Here is a 21,143-nt window from a genome sequence, read left to right on the forward strand (position 1 = left end):
TCATCCACCTTAATTTTATGTTATTCCCTCTAATTGTCCCATTCCTACATCTCTCGAAAACCTGTTCAAGCGTCTGTGTTCAAGCGTCTGTGTTCTCAATGTGGATTTGAAATCATGAAGATTGTCATCACGACACCCTTCGCTCGCCTCTCTTCCGCGGGCGGGGGAGCAAATGTATGGCCTTACCCCGTAGCTCACTTGTCTTTCATTCTGGATATTCCAAATATAGTTCGATAATGAATAAAACTTTAATTGACGCAAAGTTACTCTTCAGATTTGTTGTGGAGGGTTGTGGAGGGGTAGGAGGCCCACACCCCACGTGTCCCCCAGATTAAATCGGCTTCCTCCGCCCAGGTCTCCCGGGCTCCCCCCGTGAATGGCAGTAAGTAAACGAACTTAGCCCCCAATTGGTCGAGCCTTGTAGAGTCAGTGAGCGAAAAAAGGCTGAAGATTGGTGGAGACTGGGCGAGTCAGGCAGCTAAAAGGCCTGTGATTGGTGGAGGCTGGCAGGGGGTGGGTGGGAGAGAGGTATATAAAGAACCGAGGCTGTGCAGTTGCTCTCAGATCATTCTTGCACCACAGCGGGTCCACACTGATCGGTCTCCCGCTATCCACCTCTCCTCGTAGCTTCCCTTGTGAAACTCGTAGTCACCCATTGTTTCTACATGTCTCTTAAGGTAGGCTTGGGCGATGGTGGCTCTGCTCCAGTGTCTGTAAGCATTTTTTGTATCCCAACACGTGTATACATGATAACGTTTATGGCTTTTGTTAGTTACACAGGTGGTGTCATGCTGTTCCCGTATTAATAGTGTGTCGTATAAGTACGTATATATATGCCTGTGTATGAGTGTGCTCGTCTGTGTAAATGTCTGTTCATTTCTGCAAGTAATTTCAAGTCCACATACAGTGTACGTCCACGTAAATATGCTTCTATGTGTATGGGTGCTGGAGTCTTATGTATGTATGAGTGCTTGTATGCTTGTATGTATGTGTGAATATTGGTGTATGTATTAGTGGCTACGTCAGCAAATGAGTTGGTGGTTACGTTCAACCCTTTCAGCACGACAGCACGACGGTACGAGCCTTGAATGCGACGGTACGAGCCTTGAATGCGACGGTACGAGCCTTGAATGCGACGGTACGAGCCTTGAGTACGACGGTACGAACCTTGAGTGCGACGGTACGACCGTCAAGTGTGCCAGGGGTCACACACCGTCTTGTTCAAAGGGTCAAACTGATGCGTATGAAGAGGTGTATGCTGCGTATGAATCGTGGCGTATGTCAGTACATATATAAGGAGGTTGTGTGTCCACCAACCCTCTGTATAGGCTGATGCGTATGTACCACATTAAGAATTCAGTTCATTTATTTGTGTAGGCAAGTGTCTTTGCTTGTGGATGCGAGCTTCCTTTTTTTTTTTTCTTTTGGCATGAATGAATGTTTATATGATGATGAACTCAACAATACAGATGTAATCAACAACTTGTGTATGGAGTGGGAGGAGCATCCCCTCACTCGTGGGTCCAGGACCCACACATCCCGTAAACCTTCTTGGCTTCTCACGAGATTCCACCACGAGGCAGGCAGGAGGAGCCCGGTAGCGCTCACCCCACGACAATGTAGAGAGGCAAGAAGGGCGAGTCACGTGACTTATACGTTGGCAAGTGTTATGTGTGTGTGTGGACGATGAAGAGTGTGTGTGTGTGTGTGTGTGTGTGTGTGTGTGTGTGTGTGTATATATATATATATATATATATATATATATTTTTTTTTTTTTTTTTGTCGCTGTCTCCCGCGTTTGCGAGGTGGCGCAAGGAAACAGACGAAAGAAATGGCCCAACCCACCCCCATACACATGCATATACATACGTCCACACACGCAAATATACATACCTACACAGCTTTCCATGGTTTACCCCAGACGCTTCACATGCCCTGATTCAACCCACTGAGCACGTCAACCCCGGTATACCACATCGATCCAATTCATTCTATTCCTTGCCCTCCTTTCACCCTCCTGCGTGTACAGGCCCCGATCACACAAAATCTTTTTCACTCCATCTTTATATATAGTCTTTATTTTCATACAATTACTTAAATCAATGTGTGCTGTCACCACTAATCATATCATTCATCATTCTCTTCTATTCATCCATCATTCTTATACGACACGGGTCATTTCTAACATCATGAGTGGTAAGGTAGCTTACTTAACAGGTGGTGAGGCAGCATATTCAACAGGTGGTAAGGTAGCATATTTAACACGTGGTAAAGTAATTCTGAACATGTGGTAGAAACATACTTAACACATGGCAAAATGATAAACACATGGTAAAGTAATATACTTAACAAAAAGTCACGTACTTAACACCTACTTGAATAATTCCGAATAACCATTCTCTCAATACTGCAGCTCACAATGCTGCAGCTGGACACTTACACTTAACTAGCGGTGATGAAAGACATGACCTTTGTCGTTATCAGGGTCAGCTCTGTAGTGGTGGTGGGCCGAACATGCTCAATGGATGGAGGTCACCAAGCGTCCCTTTGATGCTGAATTTATCTTTCGTACTGAGTTTCCACAAGTTTTACTGAAAATCTGTATTGGATGAAGCGTGTCAACTGGTCTTGTGTGTGTAAGTGTGTGTATATATATATATATATATATATATATATATATATATATATATATATATATATATATGAGAGGTGTTATTTTTGCACATTTTCTGACAATATATTTCATCTGCAGTCAGGTTTGTCCCCTCTACTGCCTCCTCTCCACCACTTACTGCCTCCTGACCCAGCACTTCCTCTATTCGTTCTTTATGTTTTAGTCAAACCTATTTAATTTTTTTCTGTCTCTCTCCCCTCCTCCCACCTGCACTGTGTTTCTCTCCCCTCCTCCCACCTGCACTGTGTCTCTCTCCCCTTCTCCCACCTGAACCTTGGTGTATCTTCCCCCTCCCACCTGCACTGTGTCTCTCTCCATCCTCCCACCTGCATTGTGTCTCTCTCCCCTCCTCCCACCTGCACAGTGTCTCTCTCTCTCCCACTTGCACTGTGTCTCTCTCCCCTCCTCCCACCTGCACTATGTCTCTCCCCCTCCTCCCACCTGCACTGCGTCTCTCTCCCCTCCTCCCACCTGCCCTGCGTCTCTCTTCCCTCCTCCCACCTGCACTGTCTCTCTCTCCCCTCCTCCCACCTGCACTGTCTCTCTCTCCCCTCCTCCCACCTGCACTGTCTCTCTCTCCCCATCTCCCACCGGCACTGTCTCTCTCTCCCCACCTCCCACCTGCACTGTCTCTCTCTCCCCTCCTCCCACCGGCACTGTCTCTCTCTCCGCTCCTCCCACCTGCACTGTCTCTCTCTCCCCTCCTCCCACCTGCACTGTCTCTCTCTCCCCACCTCCCACCTGCACTGTCTCTCTCTCCCCACCTCCCACCTACATCTTGGTGTGTCTTCCCCGTCCTCCCATGTGCACTGTGGCCCTCACAATACTACAAGGTTTGCCCACAGCGAACACAATAATGTTTAGATGTGTGCGAGTATCCCGGCGTGTTAAGGATCTAATACAGGAAGAAACGTGTATAAAAAAAATAGTGATAATCCTCGACGGACGCAATGCCATGGGACAAAAATTAGCAGCAATTAACAAGATAAACAAATGAATGACTAAAATGTGTTAAGGCTTACTTGGTCCTGAAATACAGGCTGGAAAAAATGGCAAAGTAAAGACACCTCTGTAAAGTGGTGGACAGACACATTTTAGGAATTATGATCAACTCAGTGAAATCAATTAGTTTGTTCTGGTCAAACGATATCAAGTTAGATCATTGATCCAATCTAGAAATATGTTCCTAACTGTTCGTCTTAAGAATTAGTATCAGATCTAAGTTCTTGTATTCGATACATTGTCATGTCTTGTTTGGGATGGCCACCATGGCGAACGTGCAGCCGACACCGCCAAGGTTTTAGGAGCGGACACAGGCCGCGTCCTCCTGGTGCTGGCTCCAGCCTAGCGACACCCGCAGCGGCGAGCCTGACCTACCGGGCAACCTGACCTAATTCACTTTTATACTGGAGCGAACTTTGATCAGGCAGTTGGACGTGGCCTGCAATTCATTAAGCGAGTTCGGGTTCCTGCTGCTTGGAAATGCAATTACTTAGCATAAGGTTCAAGTTAAAAAGTCACGATTTTGCTCCTCTTTCACCTCACGCGATTTCTCGTCGTCAAAGGTTAACACTGGCGGCGGAAGTGTCTGCAGCCAGCATGAACCAGACGTGAGGGAAGCCTTCATGCAACTGCGTCTACCAAATGTCTCGCATCATCTTGAACATTACGATATTATCAAGGAACCATCACACTTGTTGGGTCTTCCCCTAGTTGGAGCCTCCACTTAAATAACGGTCCGCTCTCTGTCTCTAACGACCTCGTTGGCTTGTTATATGGTGCTCCAGGTCTATCACAACAGTCAGGGGTCATGTACGCCGTCAAGATCAAGTAAGAACCACCAATCTAAACTGCTTGAACCATTGTAGTGTTCACAATGCCAAGTGTGTGGTCTGAGCTGAGGTTTCTAACAACTAATACCTTACCCAAGTTGGTACTTAACTGTCCACGAAGAAAAGTAAACTTACTGCCCTTCCTTACTTCTCTGATGTACCATACAACTTCTCAACTCATAATTTCTCACTTCATAAAAGTTCACATTTCCCCGGTACCGAAATCATCTCTGTCGTCCACTGTGGGTGGCACAACCTCGCTAAAGATAACCTTCCACCTGCTATGTAACCACATGCAGTACAGCAGAGTCTGCCGGCACACCCTACACCAACCCGGGCTGTCCATCCTCTCTGGAGAACGTTGGCCCACATTGTGGATAATTATTTATGGATATTTTTTTGAGGGGCAAAATTAATACTGATGTTGTATATAATTTCATATTATATTACATTATGTCTAAATTTGCTATTCGAGTCATTTCTCTTGAATTCTTCGTCACGTGTAACAGGCTGGGACTCTCACTAGCCACCATAACGGTAACATTCAACTGGTGATTGGTTACGTCAAACTGGAAATATCATATTTTTTTGTTATGATAAACACACGACATCTAGTACTGACTCCGTGACTACCATCCAAAGTCCCATAAAGTGTTTATAAACCTTGAGTATGAACAGTTTCCTCAGAGAAAGTGGAGGAATGGAATACCCGATATTCCGTAACCAGATCATTTCTGGTCATTCTAGGTCATGTTGGTATGTGTTGTACGAGCGGGAGTTGTAGTGAGTATGTTCGGGGGGTGTTGTGTGAGGTTGTGGGTGATGATGGCTGGCAACAACAGGTGGCGTTGTGGACGTCCACCCTGTAAGGCAAGGGTGCCCCCCCCCCCCCTCCTCCCCCGGATATAATGACTATCACACAGGCACCGTCCATAACACTCGTCAAACATAAGCTCCACAAACACTGTCACCCACGCACGACCTGTTGACACAGCGGCGGTTGTCTCCCACCCCACCACCCGTGCAGGGAGGGTCTTCCTCATGTTCTCCCACATAAAGCACAGTGTCTTTATGTAACACACATACACACACACACACACACACATATACACACACACACGATAACGATTTACCTTTGGGCATCAAGGATTCGAACCCCGGTCCTACCGCGTGGCAAGCCGGTACGTTAACCCTGGATCACGAGGCAATAAGAGTTCACCAAGTCAAGACTATCATTGGTCCGTGAGATATGCCGTCACACCTGGTGACCTGGCAGACCAGGGGAGAGCCTCCCAGGTACCATTAAGGAACTCCACCTCACATGACTGGTAGCCACTCGCTGGTCGTTGTATACATGTAAGGTAACCCACTCGCTGGTCGTTGTATACATGTATGGTAACCCACTCGCTGGTCGTTGTATACATGTATGGTAACGCTAGTAATTCCCAGGGAAACTCCGTTACCTCCACCACTCGCTGTTACCGACTATGATGGCGTCAGCATTTCCCCCTCCACGGCTGACACCAAGCAGTGACGGGAGAGGCGGGCCAAGCTGGGAGAGACGCAGGGGGTCGTCATGTGGTGGTGTGGTAGACACTAACCCAGCTAGAGCTGAGCCGCCCGCCACACTCATGATGCCTTAGTGACCGTGTGAGGCAGATTAAATGTCCCTCACACACACACACACACACACACACACACACCTGCCACCGTAATTCATTACGCTCATTAATTAGCCGCCCATCACTTGGATTTACGAGGAAAAATGAAATTTTTTATATTGTGATATTTTTCCCAGCTCAGAGTCGTTAGCCTGAGGTAGTTTTCGTTTCTTTGGCGAGATTCCCCATAATATTGCATACGATTATCATCCTTATTGATCCTGGCTATATATAATGTAATGCTCAGTGTATCCTCCCTCAATTCCTCATCCGACGCACTGCCTCTTGCCTTCTCATTCCCTCCCTCACACATCCCTCCCTACCCAAACATCGCCTCTTACCCTGTCATTCCCTCCCTCACACATCCCTCCCTACCCAAACATCGCCTCTTACCCTGTCATTCCCTCCCTCACACATCCCTCCCTACCCAAACATCGCGTCTTACCCTCTCATTTCCTCCCTCATAAATCCCTTCCTCCTCACATACAAATAATGCACAACAATAATACTGACATGCTTTTTATATCCTATGTTTCTTCAGAAGCGAGTCCCTCACTTAATTCGGGCCTTCGTGGCATACTGGAAGGAGGAAGCAGTAAACTGGTTAGATCTAAGTGTACCAACGCAGTTTCTAGTTCTCCATATCTTCCTCACTCTCACTTGTTTCCCTTCCTTCAAATATCAAAACATTACAATCCAATCCTACGATAATACATGATCATCAGACACAGCCACATCATCACTCACTCTGACCGTACAGCAACTGCCTCTCCTGCGAGATATTGTTCCACACCAACAATATCTCGAGGTCTTAATGTATAAATGGCCGGCTCTCTCTCTCTCTCTCTCTCTCTCTCTCTCTCTCTCTCTCTCTCTCTCTCTCTCTCTCTCTCTCTCTCGTTTTCATCTGTTCTTCCTCTTATATCTTTCCAAGGGCCGGTGGATGACGCACTCTAGGTGGATGGCACGCCCTAGGTGGATGATGACTGCAAGGTGGATGGGTTACCCTGGGGTGGGTGTGGGTGATGGGCCGGGATGAGGCTGGAGTGTGGCGGGTGAACCAGAGTTTATGGCGCACTTCGTTACCTGTTTATTTGGCGGGAAAATTAAATAAAAGCCATAAAGGTCGCAGCGGGTTGCCCGGGGGAAGGTAATTGGTAGTTACTGACACGAGGGTTGTTACGGCCTGGTGGTGGCTGACTCATGCCCACTCCCCTCCTGTTTTACAACGTAGTGTTTGAGACAGGAAGCCAGGCTGGTCAGCTCCAAGTACACAGACAAGTCCATACATAATCAATGTATGTATGAGACAAGTTCAGTCGTGTATACATGTTCGTAAACACACACACACACACACACACACACACACACGCTTTAAATTTTTCTTCCAACCTACGAAGAAAGAAGAGTAAGTGATAACCTGATCACAACCTTTAAGTTCTTGGATCAGATTAACTCAGAGAGTGACCAGCTCTTCAAGAGATGGTGATATGAACAACAACCAGAAGACGGGTTATGAAACTAACCAAGAAACTTGTTACAACACTTGTGGAGGACTACGTATACGTTGAAGCGTCAGAGTGGTGGAGGAATGGAATAACTTGATGACGATATTGTGAAAGTGCACTGCGGACACACCTCCCTCCCCCACACACTACAACTAACACCGGCATGCTGACAATTGTAACTACTGATTCAAGAGTCAGTAATGAACACATACAGCTATTATGTAAGTCATTAAACTTCGGAAAATTAGTTTCAAATAGAGTGAATATCGGTGAGGAGTAATAATAACACGAGCCCCATCATGCGGGCCACCATACTTCTAATGCAGTATTAACGATATATCTTCAACAAAAGATAATAATCCTAAAGTAATTTCTAGCAACCAGGACCATGCGTTATAACCGCGATGTCCTGGCAGATGCGCGCGCAGACAGCGGTGCTCGGCTGCTACCCTGGCCGGCTGGGGCAACGCCTGAATTAAAACATGTTGGATTTACGGCCCAGTTAGCCGAGTGTTGAGTATGTGGTGCGGTGCGCCTCTTGTCTGTATACGTCCAGGGTGATGTACGGCACCAATGTTATTATTGTGGGAGATACGCAACAAGTACTGGGGCCGGTCGCACCTCTGGTCGATAGACCATCCCTCTGGTATGGTAGGACCTACCTGGTCGACCATCCCACAGGCACGCTTCTACCATACATAAGGCTGCTGGACCTACCTGGTTAGAGAGAGAGAGAGAGAGAGAGAGTCTACCTGCCTATGATGAACTACGAAATGTCAACGTAAGGCTCGGCTAACGTGTAACTCGCACCCACCCATCTTGCTTCATCAGCCCAGCTGTTTTTCTCTTCTGCCACGCACACTGTACAGCTGTCCATAGAAGGTTAATCTACAACTGTTTTCTACCATTCAACAAAGCTATCTTTTCAATACTTTTCTGCCACTCCTAGGCATATTTCTCATCCCACTTGGCAGTAACTTCCACCAGACAATATCTTCACATCTTCCTCATGGGACTGTCTGTCTTAAGCTCATACGACATTTTATTAAGTTCCAGGGTATTACAGCAGATTGAATTCCACTGCTTCCCTGCTGGAACGCTCTCAAATCTCGAGTATTGTTTTTGATGCTCTTGCTTCCTCCTCTCATCTTCCTAGGCTGTGTAGTTTGAGTTCATCTGACCTTATGATAATTCAAGATGCTCAATGCCCGCCATTTTCGTCGTGGGAGTACATGGGAAGGACAGATAACAGGAGACCTGGTGGTCCATAACGAAGTAATTTGGACATTTATACAGATCTAGGACGGCAAACGGCACCTCAACACCCACCTCTCCCTCCGGCTCAACAGCCGCCTGGGAAAACTGATAATACCATACAATAGAAGGGTAAGATCTGCCGTGGAAATTTCATAGGAAAGTGGTAGTTCCTTATCAAGTCTGACATCTGCTCTGCTGCTGGACTTTGATAAAAGAAAAAAAAATTAGTGTTAACTTCGATTTTTTTTTTTTCTGAACAGATGTCGGTGAAGTATTTGTCTGGCCTCGACTGGAAGGTATTTACAGTCTCTGTATCTCTTACTTCCGGATGTAGTTTATACCGAAGCTTCACCATTCCTAAATGAGACAAATGATTTTGTTCGTACTAGTATTAATTGCGTCGTCATCCTTTTATCTACATACCAAGTTTATCTGATCAGAGAATCTCTGTCCAAAGTGAAGAAATTTTACTTGATACTTGGTCACCTACGAGTCTGAGCTTATTTTTGGGAGAATCATTACAAGTCTTTGATTCTCACTTCATACGGCTTATTTCTCAGCGAAGGGTTAGTTTGGATGCTCTTCTTTGAACTTGTTCAAGTGTCTGTTCAACTATGATCAGGTTTGGTGACCAGAAGTGATCGACGTACTCCAAATGAAAGCTGACCAGGCCAGTGTGGAGGGCGGGTACTGACTGTATCCTGGGTTTTGTTGTTAACATTTCTGGCCATCAAGTCGACCATTCTGTGGGTTATAAGTCGCGAGGATCCGTGTACCAGAGTGAGAGCCACTGTTGACAAGCAGTCTTAAGTTCATTTCTATACTGTCGTGTAGAGGTTCACCAAGCGTTGTGTGGTCATAAAATATACATTTGTTAATGATTTACATCACTTTCCACTTGCTTACGATCAGATCTATCCAGTGAAACATTTCAAAACTATTTCCATCTTATTCGGTAATTATACCATGTATGCACGGCATTATCATGAGTACTGCATCTCTCATGGTAAATGTGATCATAACTCATTACCTCACCAAATAATGTTATTCTATCACTGTGTTCCCCATACCAAGGATGTTCATTTACTGTTCATTATCATTCTTTAACTCTGTTTGCCTCGACATATCCTCTCCCGCTGGTCAGCCATCTTCTGAATTTCTTCTTCCATGAATTCCACTCAGTTCAGGTTTCGTTGCATCGTCTTCCACTGTGGTCATCATCTGGTGGTAGCCATAGTCTCCACGTACCACACATTCCACTGTATCTTCCTCTGTGTCAGATATCAATAAGAGCAACAGTGAGGGTTAATACTAATGCCTAACGACCCTTTGATGCAACAACTGCAACCAACATAGTGCCATCCCCCTGCCACCTTGACACATGACGAGGAGCTGCTTCATCCATTGTGTTCACTCCCTCGTGTCTTCTGCTCTGATTACTTTTCCTGAGCAACTTTCTCTCTGTCTTACTTTGTTAAACGCCTCAGCAATGTCAGGATGCATAGTACCAACTGTATGTCATATATATATATATATATATATATATATATATATATATATATATATATATATATATATATATATATATGAGAAAAAGAGAGGGAGAAAAAGGTATCTAAAGATTACCTTGACGCCTTCCAACCTTATCAGGCGCCATTCGTCTTGCTGTGTACGGCTCTGCTCACACGCTCCTGCTTCCCATCATCGATCTCCTCCATCTCGTTCCTCACCGCCGGAACCTCCACCCTCGCCCCCGCCTAGCAGCAAAGCCTCGTCGACGGTGTGTTTGTACGTACGTGAGTACGTAAATTCTTCCTCTTCCTCCCTCACAAAGTGGTGTACCGGTCAGCTTCCCTGACCGTGACGCATTCACGGGGCCGGCCAGAGTCGAGAGCACAAGTTCGAATCGTGGTTGCGGCAGACGGTCCATACGTAACCCAGCTGTTCATCCACCCCTAGGGGCTGGTATTTAAAATGGATACCTGGCTCGGGCTAGGGTATATATATATATATATATATATATATATATATATATATATATATATATATATATATATATATATATATATATCGTTAATGGGATGGCTTTGATCAAGGCCTCAGCAGCCGTGCTGTCTCAGCTAACACCTCCATCCCTGCCAACAATTAACCAAAGTGTTAAGTTGGTCATGTGGTGCAAAACCATCAGTCTTGCTTCCCAGGAGACTAATGTACACCCGGACTATCAACACTACATCAGGAGGACGGTAATTGGAAGTGTCACTCGGGAGTTTTATGTGTACACATGTAAACATCTGTTACGCGGGCATTTTCCAGGTCGTATTCTCTCGTAAGGTCCGACCTTACTGTTCACTCCCACACGTCAGGAAACTTAAAGAGGCGTAAACAATGACATGTAATCATACAGGGACAATCTTACTTATTACGACATGAAAACAGATTTTAAGTGGGTAACGTAAATACCGAGTTAATATCGACTTTAATGTTAACACTCGCCTCTGTTATCACTAACACCTTAATGAATGAGTCGGACAATCTCTTGTAAACATGCGACTGCTTGAAGCAGAAGGAAATGGAGTCAGAACGATGCTGATGAAATTATCCTGTGAGTGAGTAACGTTACCAGTGGTTACCAGATGCCTCTGGTCGGTTACCTGGTGATAGTATCATGACGACAAGGATATATTCCACAGTAAGTCAGAGACTCAGACACTGAGGGGTACCTCGTCATCAAGGATAACTGGACGATATTCCATAATAAGAGACAGACACGGTCAGACAACGAACCAACTCGCACATCGCTAACTCATACCTTGAACGCACAAGTGTTGCTCTCGACTCGAGAGAGAGCTTTGATAAAAGCTTACTACAATATCTATGCTTTCAAAGGGTGAACATTTATCACTTCATATACCGTGGCAGTTACCCTCAACTCTCGTGTCGTTTCTTTGTCTATATGTTTCTCCATTATTGTCGTACGACATCAAGACCGGTGTGTCAGGTATCAAGGAACACAATGGTATCGCCACATCCACATGCCTCGCCTCGCCAGCCGTGTGTGTGTCTGTGTGATTCGCCAGGACAGCTTGACACGGCCGCTAGATAATGACGGCTCGTTCATGATTGTGCTATTACTAGCGGAGGTCTGGGGTGTGTCCTCCAGACACCATTACTGACACAGAGCGGCCAATATATATAAAGCTCTGACGTGGATGCGTCTCGTGCAAAATGTGATCAATTGCTTCATCCCAAAATAATTCGTTTCAACATCTTAAATTCGACAAGATGGCGTTACTTGATTGTATTTTTTCCTCAATTTTACTGAATTCAAAATACAACTATGTAAATGCTTTACTGAAATAGTACGGCGAATGAATGTCTAAGCTGCTTCATATATATATATATATATATATATATATATATATATATATATATATATATATATATATATATATATATATATATATATATATTCTTTTAAACTATTCGCCATTTCCCGCGAGGTAGCGTTAAGAACAGAGGACTGGGCCTTTTTTGGAATATCCTCACCTGGCCCCACTCTGTTCCTTGTTTAGAAAAGATAAAAACGAGAGGGGAGGATTTCCAGCCCCCCGCTCCCTCCCCTTTTAGTCGCCTTCTACGACACGCAGGGAATACGTGGGAAGTATTCTTAATCCCCTAGCCCCAGGGATATATATATATATATATATATATATATATATATATATATATATATATATATATATATATATATACACACACACACACACGGGGTGTATAAGTTGCACGGAGCTGTGCTGTGACAATCAGTTCTGCAGAAATGGAGCCCACAGCCCTGCAGGCTGGCCAAGACATGGGTGACTATTCACTGTGGCAGACTCGCTACCCTGAACCTCAATGAAGACTTTATTCAATACATGCATACATACATAAAATACATACATGCATACATACATTAAATACATACATACAATAAATATATACATTAAATACATACATACATATGTACAATACATACATACGACCGACCAAAAGGGAGTTATCACTTCTCAACGTCTACAGCAATAATACATAATTCGAAGACAATCGAGAGAGTAACGACAGAATCTGCAATTTAAACACACATTTCAATAACGAGCTATTGGAAATTTCGTTCTATTGACAATCCTGAAAATTAACGGCGGATACTTTCACATAATGCCTAACCTTCAGTGCACATGTGGACAACATAAGAATCAGGTAGACCTTAAAGACAGAGTAATATGATCTGAAAATACATGATATATCCAATCAAGTTGCATCGTAATAACCACTGCAGCAAAGCTCAAATTAGCATAAGCTTGTTGCCACAAGTTCCTTGGCGGGTCACGTCTAATCCCCAGAAAACGAGAGTATTGAGCTTAAGAGAAAACGGCGCATCAGGGGGAGTTTAAGTATTGTCGGCGGGGCTCATCTGCTTGGCAAATATTATGAGAGCGGGAGACGCCCAGAAATCTGCCCGTCTCCCTCGTGGTTGACCGTCAACCATTTAAAATAGCCATTGCTCTTTAAGTTCTTTGTCGCTTATTTAACTGCCAAAGACTTATATACTTCTAAATTTATTATGAGGCAGTGAAATACTGTTGACATACATAATGCTCTATATTATAACAGGACATAGTCTGGCAATAGAGACATGATCTCCTGATGCCCACCACACTAACTATATTTTCTCCTGAACGTGAAATTTCTTACGAGCAGTCAATGTGGTCGTGGTGGTCGTGAAGGAGTGTGTGGTGAACACGTCCTGGTCGTGTTGGTCGAGAAGGAGTGTGTGGTGAACATGTCCTGGGCGTGGTGGTTGTGGAGGAGTGTGTGGTGAACACGTCCTGGTCGTGTTGGTCGAGAAAGAGTGTGTGGTGAACACGTCCTGGTCGTGTTAGTCGAGAAGGAGTGTGTGGTGAACATGTCCTGGGCGTGGTGGTTGTGGAGGAGTGTGTGGTGAACACGTCCTGGTCGTGGTGGTTGTGGAGGAGCGTGTGGTGAACACGTCCTGGTCGTGGTGGTCGTGGAGGTGTGGTGAACACGTCCTGGTCGTGGTGGTTGTGGAGGAGTGTGTGGTGAACACATCCTGGTCGTGGTGGTTGTGGAGGAGTGTGTGGTGAACACGTCCTGGTCGTGGTGGTTGTGGAGTGTGTGGTGAACACATCCTGGTCGTGGTGGTTGTGGAGGAGTGTGTGGTGAACACGTCCTGGTCGTGGTGGTTGTGGAGGAGTGTGTGGTGAACACATCCTGGTCGTGGGTGTGGTGGTCGTTCAGGTACAACAGAAGACGCACATCAGCATCGTTTTCTATATGGGTTAGGCTACACAGTGGCGTGCCGTAGGGCACCATGCTAGGGCCTCTTTTATTTTCCGTGTATGTAAATGACTTGCCTGAGGGAGTGGATTCATACTGAACATATGTGCGGTTGACGTTGAAGTCGTGAAGGAAGTAAGGAAATGTGTACCCAGATCCAGGGTCACGAATCTTCTACTGCAGCAGGAGATGAATAACGTCTATGTGACTAATAAGAAGACTCAGGAGGTCGACTCTGGTCGTTCATCAATGACTTTCCGTGACAGATTGAGGAGGCTTCAGACTGCAACCTAAGTTGGAGACCATTTATGAAGCAGACAGGAATATGACGGGGCTAAACGTGAAGATACACAGGTCCTTTCTCTTTGCTACTTGGACTCTTAGTGTCTGAACTATATCCCGAGCGATGACAGAGCTCCTCTCTCTTTCCTGTGTGTACACCCGGTCTTTCCCCCTGCCAGTCTGGCCTGGAAGGTCTCGTCTGCAGCTTACACCGCCATCCCTCTCCCCTCCCTCCTGCCTCGCCAGAGAAAAAATCCCTCCCCTCTGTTGTCTCCAGCACCAACCTCCACTCCCACACACATTTCTCTTCTCTGTTCCACCCGCGCTGCGCTGCCTCTCTTCCTTCCATCCTTTCCTCCAACAGTCATCTGTTGTCCTACGATAATCACACTGCAGGAAAAAAAGAGCCAATTTTTGATCGTGTGATAAAGCCCTCTTTCTTCTCCTGTCAGCCTCGGTGAAAAGCCTCCTCAACATGGAAAGTCACACTGAGAGACAGTTCCTCAGACAGAAATAAACAGAGACGAAACTGTGGCGCCTCTGCCCACGAGGCAGCTACCTGAATACTGTGGGTCGGCCGTCAGTCAACAGATGTCGTTGGCAGCGAGGGCGTCCCTCAAACGATGTCGTGTGTTGATTCATGTTATGGATGTCCGATACTGGCCAGTAATTGGAATGGTCTCTGAACATCGTGTGTACACGAGGCACGACGTGACTTGTGATATTGGCATTCACGTCTGGCTGGCCCTTGGGCTGCACGGAGTTGAGAAACTTCATACATGGCATGATCACCCGGGTGAGTCTGGCCACGCCCCACCACACTGCTCACGCCAATATGACATTCTCTTTCCTCGTTTTTTGAGGCTGAAGGAGGAGGAGGGGGTGAGGGGGTGTCAGACCCTTCCAGCAGGCTTAGCTCTCGACACAACAACCTCCTCTCCCGTGGCACCCACAGCAAACGACTAGTTTCTCGAGGTGAAGTGCGGGGCGGGTGATGGTGGGACGTACCACAGCTGGAGCCCCGACCGTGCCGCACCATCTGTCGACAGCCAGTTGGCTTTAACGTAGCCTCGACGTCACAGGATATTTGTGGCTACACCGTAAAACGTGGTATCTAAGTAACCCATCACGTGGTATATAAGTAACCCATCACGTGGTATGTAAGTAACCCATCACGTGGCATATAAGTAACCCATGACGTGGTATATAAGTAACCATCACGTGGTATATAAGTAACCATCACGTGGTATATAAGTAACCATCACGAGGTATATAAGTAACCATCACGAGGTATATAAGTAACCATCACGTGGTATATAAGTAACCATCACGTGGTATATAAGTAACCATCACGTGGTATATAAGTAACCATCACGAGGTATATAAGTAACCATCACGTGGTATATAAGTAACCATCACGTGGTATATAAGTAACCATCACGTGGTATATAAGTAACCATCACGTGGTATATAAGTAACCATCACGTGGTATATAAGTAACCATCACGTGGTACATTACAGAGGTTAAGAGAGAGAGGGCAGTAAGATGGCTGGGCCTAGGGTGCGTATGTTAATGAAGGTGTCGACCTGCTCCTGCTGGTGGTGGCGTGGCTGACAGTAACAAGACAGGAGCGCCCCGGGCCAGCTCGCCTCAATAGTCTCTCCTTACCAGCACCTCGTCGTGCTCCCGGACGGACTACACCACCGTACACGTGACCCAGGAACTCTGATGGTCACGTGGATGAGGTCGCGACTCCTGGTCTCTGAGGTAACGGTTCGAACCCACCCACGCCAAAGTCATTCTGGTGTAATGGGGTGTGGTCCCAACCCCCCTGGTGCCTGAAACAAATGGGTCGAACCACTGACGCACGTGAGTTAGGATGGTTAAATGGAATGATGGAATCGAACTCGACTCCTGCTCTTTGACGCAAGGGTTCGACCACGACTGCCAACTTTCGTGAACGAATCCAACTTGCTCCCCTGCCACCACAGGGAAGCGGTCGTGTCAACAACATTACTGTGGAAATCATACGAGGTAGAAGATGGTAAGTGACTACCCTTTTCTTCCACTGCTTACAGGAGGTGGCGTGGGAGGAGGAGGCCTCTTTACTTTACTATTTTCTTAGCGTTAAGGCCAGACCACCTAGCCTGGACCCTGGGTCTGTGTGGGTCTGTGTATCTACATAACTCTTAACGATGATGTCATCTCACGTGAGGCCTTTGGGAAGCCGTGGTGGGTGCCCTATGGTTCGTGAGCCGGGTGGAGCTGACCACAGAGACCGTTGGTCTGTCATTTTCGGACATGGACCAGTGAGGACCGAGTTGTCCCACACGGTCCAGTCTCCCAGCTGGACCAGTCTGTACACTGACGCTATCCTGATGGTTACTGGTCCAGTCCTGCCGATGTGCCACTAAACCCTGATGGTGACGTCATTAACCCCTTGACTGACAGTCGTCTGGGCCCCTGATGGTGACGTCATTTACTCCTTGATTGTTTATATTACTTTGGTTGCGCGGAAGTGACGTCATCACAGGTATGGGGATTATGCGGAGTGTTTACTTTGTATTTTGTTTACAGTCCCAGTACTGTTTATCATATTTATTTAATTTACATAGAGCACTGTCCATATCATGTACTTGTTTACACTTCACATATTACTGACCGTGTTGGTTTGTTTACACTCTATACCATTTGTATATTGTTCACCATACACACTCTGTGTACTGGGCACGGTAAGTTTATTGTATATATCATGTGTTGCAGTGTTTACGGTGCCATCATGTCTTGTGTTGCAGTGTCTACAGTGCCATCATGTCTTGTGTTGCAGGCGGAGGTACGCGTAGTGCTGGTGGGAGTTTTGTGTCTGCTGGCCCTCGCGTCGCTCTCCCAAGCTGCCACCATCACCAGCATGTGCATCAGGTGAGGGGAGAGAGAGAGAGAGAGAGAGAGAGAGAGAGAGAGAGAGAGAGAGAGAGAGAGAGAGAGAGAGTTTCCCCTCTCTCCCTCACCTTCCCTCTGTGCGTGTAACCTTCTGCAGCATTTCCGCCACCAGGGAAGGCAGCGTATACATCGTCACCCTACTCCTACTCCTCCTCCGTGTGATCAGCGCCGCAGATACCCGAGTGTGTTGCATGTAAGGCCACCCTGCACCACACTTCCTCCTCACACTCACCACGACCTGAGGGAGCGCCATCCAATACAAATGGAGCGATCAACATAATGGAGTAATTCAAGTATCTCGATACAATGAAATTAGGTAAAATATCGGGCACTCCTTCCGCCACGATTGTTTCCTAAGGGTAACTCAGTAATAAACTAACAACGCCACCTTCAGTCGTCACCAGTAATTAGAGTAATTACTCCTCTACAAGTCTCCTTAATCGCAAGTAATATGTGTGAGGAGGAAGAGAACCGTAGGTGTGAGGAGTGAGTGAGTAACGTGAGGGTAGGTGTGAGGGGTGAGTGAGTAACGTGAGGGTAGGTGTGAGGGGTGAGTGAGTAACGTGAGGGTAGGTGGGAGAGGTGAGTGAGTAACGTGAGGGTAGGTGTGAGGGGTGAGTGAGTAACGTGAGGGTAGGTGTGAGGGGGTGAGTGAGTAACGTGAGGGTAGGTGTGAGGGGTGAGTGAGTAACGTGAGGGTAGGTGTGAGGGGGTGAGTGAGTAACGTGAGGGTAGGTGTGAGGGGTGAGTGAGTAACGTGAGGGTAGGTGTGAGGGGGTGAGTGAGTAACGTGAGGGTAGGTGTGAGGGGGGTGAGTGAGTAACGTGAGGGGTAGGTGTGAGGGGGTGAGTGAGTAACGTGAGGGTAGGTGTGAGGGGGTGAGTGAGTAACGTGAGGGTAGGTGTGAGGGGGTGAGTGAGTAACGTGAGGGTAGGTGTGAGGGGTGAGTGAGTAACGTGAGGGTAGGTGTGAGGAGTGAGTAACGTGAGGGTAAGTGTGAGGGGTGAGTGAGTAACGTGAGGGTAGGTGTGAGGGGGTGAGTGAGTAACGTGAGGGTAGGTGTGAGGGGGGTGAGTGAGTAACTCATAGCTCCTCCCTCCTGCAGGAACTGTGGTCAGTGTAAGGAGATGTATGGCGACTACTTCCACGGCCAGGCCTGCGCCGAGTCGTGCATCATGACGCAGGGCGTCAGTATCCCCGACTGTAACAACCCTGCCACCTTCAACCGCTTCCTCAAGAGGTTTATCTAGATCTGCCCACCACCGCCGCCCACCACCACCACAACCACAACCACCTTCGCCAGGGCAACACGTCCACCCGCCCATACTGTATGTCAGAGGCTCTCGCAGCGCACCACACTACTGCTGTCCCGCTGACGCCAGCAGCGTCTCCGTTTCCTTCTGTCTGTCGTCTGCAGAGATGTGTCTGTCCCTCAGTGTCGTGTTCATCACTGATGTTTCCCCACACGTTAACCCAGCGCCCCTGCCCACGCCCCACCAGTCATATACTCGACCGTTGCTCACGTGACATTACAAAATTACCTTTATTTGGTCAAACTTCTCAAGGACCCGACCACAGTTACATGCAAAGCCGCTCCCGAGCCACGAGTAAATGTCGAGGTCTACCTTCCACCCACACACACACTCCATCTTGTTCTCAGTTTCGTGTGGATAATATGTCCATGATGAGTAATGTTCACCTACACCTGCCATGCACCAGCGAACCTCCACGGCCAACCGAGTTCAAGTTCCGAGGTGTTGCTTGGCTCTCCCTACGCACGGCGAGCGTGAGGCACCAGCCACCCTCCACACCTGAACTCCGACAGCAAAACGCTACACACACGTTTCTGACACACACACACACACACACACACACACACACACAAAAGAGTTCTTAATCAATCAGACATGACATCCCTGCTCCCCTGATGAACCATCCCAAGAGACCACACTCTCCTGTTGGTTAACATAATAAATTCGGATGCCTTTGCCCCAACCAACCAGACGATTCTACGTCAAAACATATCTTGACGTCAACTTTTCAAAATGCTTCAGAAAAACAGATATTTATTTCGGTTCAGCAGTCCCTTTCCCCTCCCCAATACACACGCCACCACCACCACCACTACTGCTCCCTCCTCCGTTGGTGAGGGCATGTGGGTCCCGCCTCATGTGACAGAGACGGGAGTACGGCAGGCGTGACACCCCTCACCACACGACACTACACACGTGCACGACACTGCCCCTCCTACATGGATACTACTCTCTCTCTCTCTCTCTCTCTCTCTCTCTCTCTCTCTCTCTCTCTCTCTCTCTCTCTCTCTCTCTCTCTCGTACAGACGAACCTCCCAGGTAAACAACCCACCGTGAACATACACCAGTCATTATTATGTTTTGTGTCGCACGATGACTGACGCCTCAGTGTACCATAGATCCCTGGACCCTGGCACGGCCACGTCCCCCTACCCCGCCCTCTGGCACGGGACCCGCACCTTCCCCTGTTACCCTGCCCTCCCACCTGTACCCTATCCTACCTCATGGCATATAAACCACACACACACACACACACACACACACACACACACACACACACACACACAACATATACATAACTTTAATAACAACATATGAATTACAACTATGTGAAAACCACGTATGATTTTCATGTATGATTTCAATTAAGATAAGAAGGCTGGATTGGTGTGTGTATTAGATAGAGAGATTATGTACAATCATAATATATATATATATATATATATATATATATATATATATATATATATATATATATATATATATATATATATATATATATATATATACGAAGGGATAATCGCATTTGAGCAGGAGTTCAGATAACTGACGGCGTCTTTACAATACACAACAAGTTTCACGAGGGAATCCGCCTCATGAGGCGTAAACAATTCACAAACTGACAACTCCCCAACACAAGCAACACAGGCTTGTACACGACCTTGCCGCCGTGGCCAGAGCGGGTGATGTACAAGCCGCTGTTGCCTGCGGTGGGATATGAGACTGGGTGAGCTGTTTACACCTGATGAGGCGGCTTCCCCCGTGAAACACGTCGTGTATTGTAAAGTTTTCGTATAATAACTAAACTCCTACTGGAGTGTGATGATTACCCATGCATAAAGTTATCAAGGACGAGTGTCACTGTCAAATTATCATTATATATATATATATATATATATATATATATATATATATATATATATATATATATATATATATATATATATAAAGCACGGGTCAGGTTCGAACCCTGGGAAGGGAGTCTGGCCACCTCGGCCACATGCATGTGACAGGTCACAGGTACGTGTGTCCTGCAGACACATGTGTCACACCCTCGGTGTCGTGACAGATTCAAGCCCAGGTTACCCCCAGCCAACTGAGGCGGAGAAACAAACACCAGCCGACTCGTGGCTTTGTTTTTAAATTTGCTTGTGGCCCAAGTACCTGGACGCCTCCCTCAGGAATCGAATCCGACCCCAGTATATATATATATATATATATATATATATATATATATATATATATATATATATATATATATATATATATATATATATATATATATATATATATATATATTGTTTGTTTGCATAATGTACTTCAGTTCTTGTGGATGTAG

At 46.5% G+C, this 21,143-nt stretch overlaps 1 protein-coding gene across 1 annotated transcript; it reads left to right on the top strand.

The window, feature by feature from the left end:
• The first annotated feature begins 559 nt into the window (after positions 1-559).
• Positions 560-20,091, top strand: LOC139759692 (eclosion hormone-like). Its single transcript, XM_071682096.1, has 3 exons — positions 560-677; positions 17,380-17,471; positions 18,598-20,091. The coding sequence occupies exons 1-3, from the start codon at positions 666-668 to the stop codon at positions 18,740-18,742; spliced, it is 249 nt and encodes an 82-aa protein (XP_071538197.1). The 5' UTR covers positions 560-665; the 3' UTR covers positions 18,743-20,091.
• The last annotated feature ends 1,052 nt before the right edge of the window (positions 20,092-21,143 follow it).

Source organism: Panulirus ornatus, chromosome 33 (assembly GCF_036320965.1).
Source record: "Panulirus ornatus isolate Po-2019 chromosome 33, ASM3632096v1, whole genome shotgun sequence".
NCBI lineage: Eukaryota > Metazoa > Arthropoda > Malacostraca > Decapoda > Palinuridae > Panulirus > Panulirus ornatus.

Coding starts and splice junctions, on each gene's coding strand:
- LOC139759692 (XM_071682096.1), top strand. Junction 17,472..18,597: donor ATCACCAGCATGTGCATCAG/GTGAGGGGAGAG, acceptor TCCCTCCTGCAG/GAACTGTGGTCAGTGTAAGG.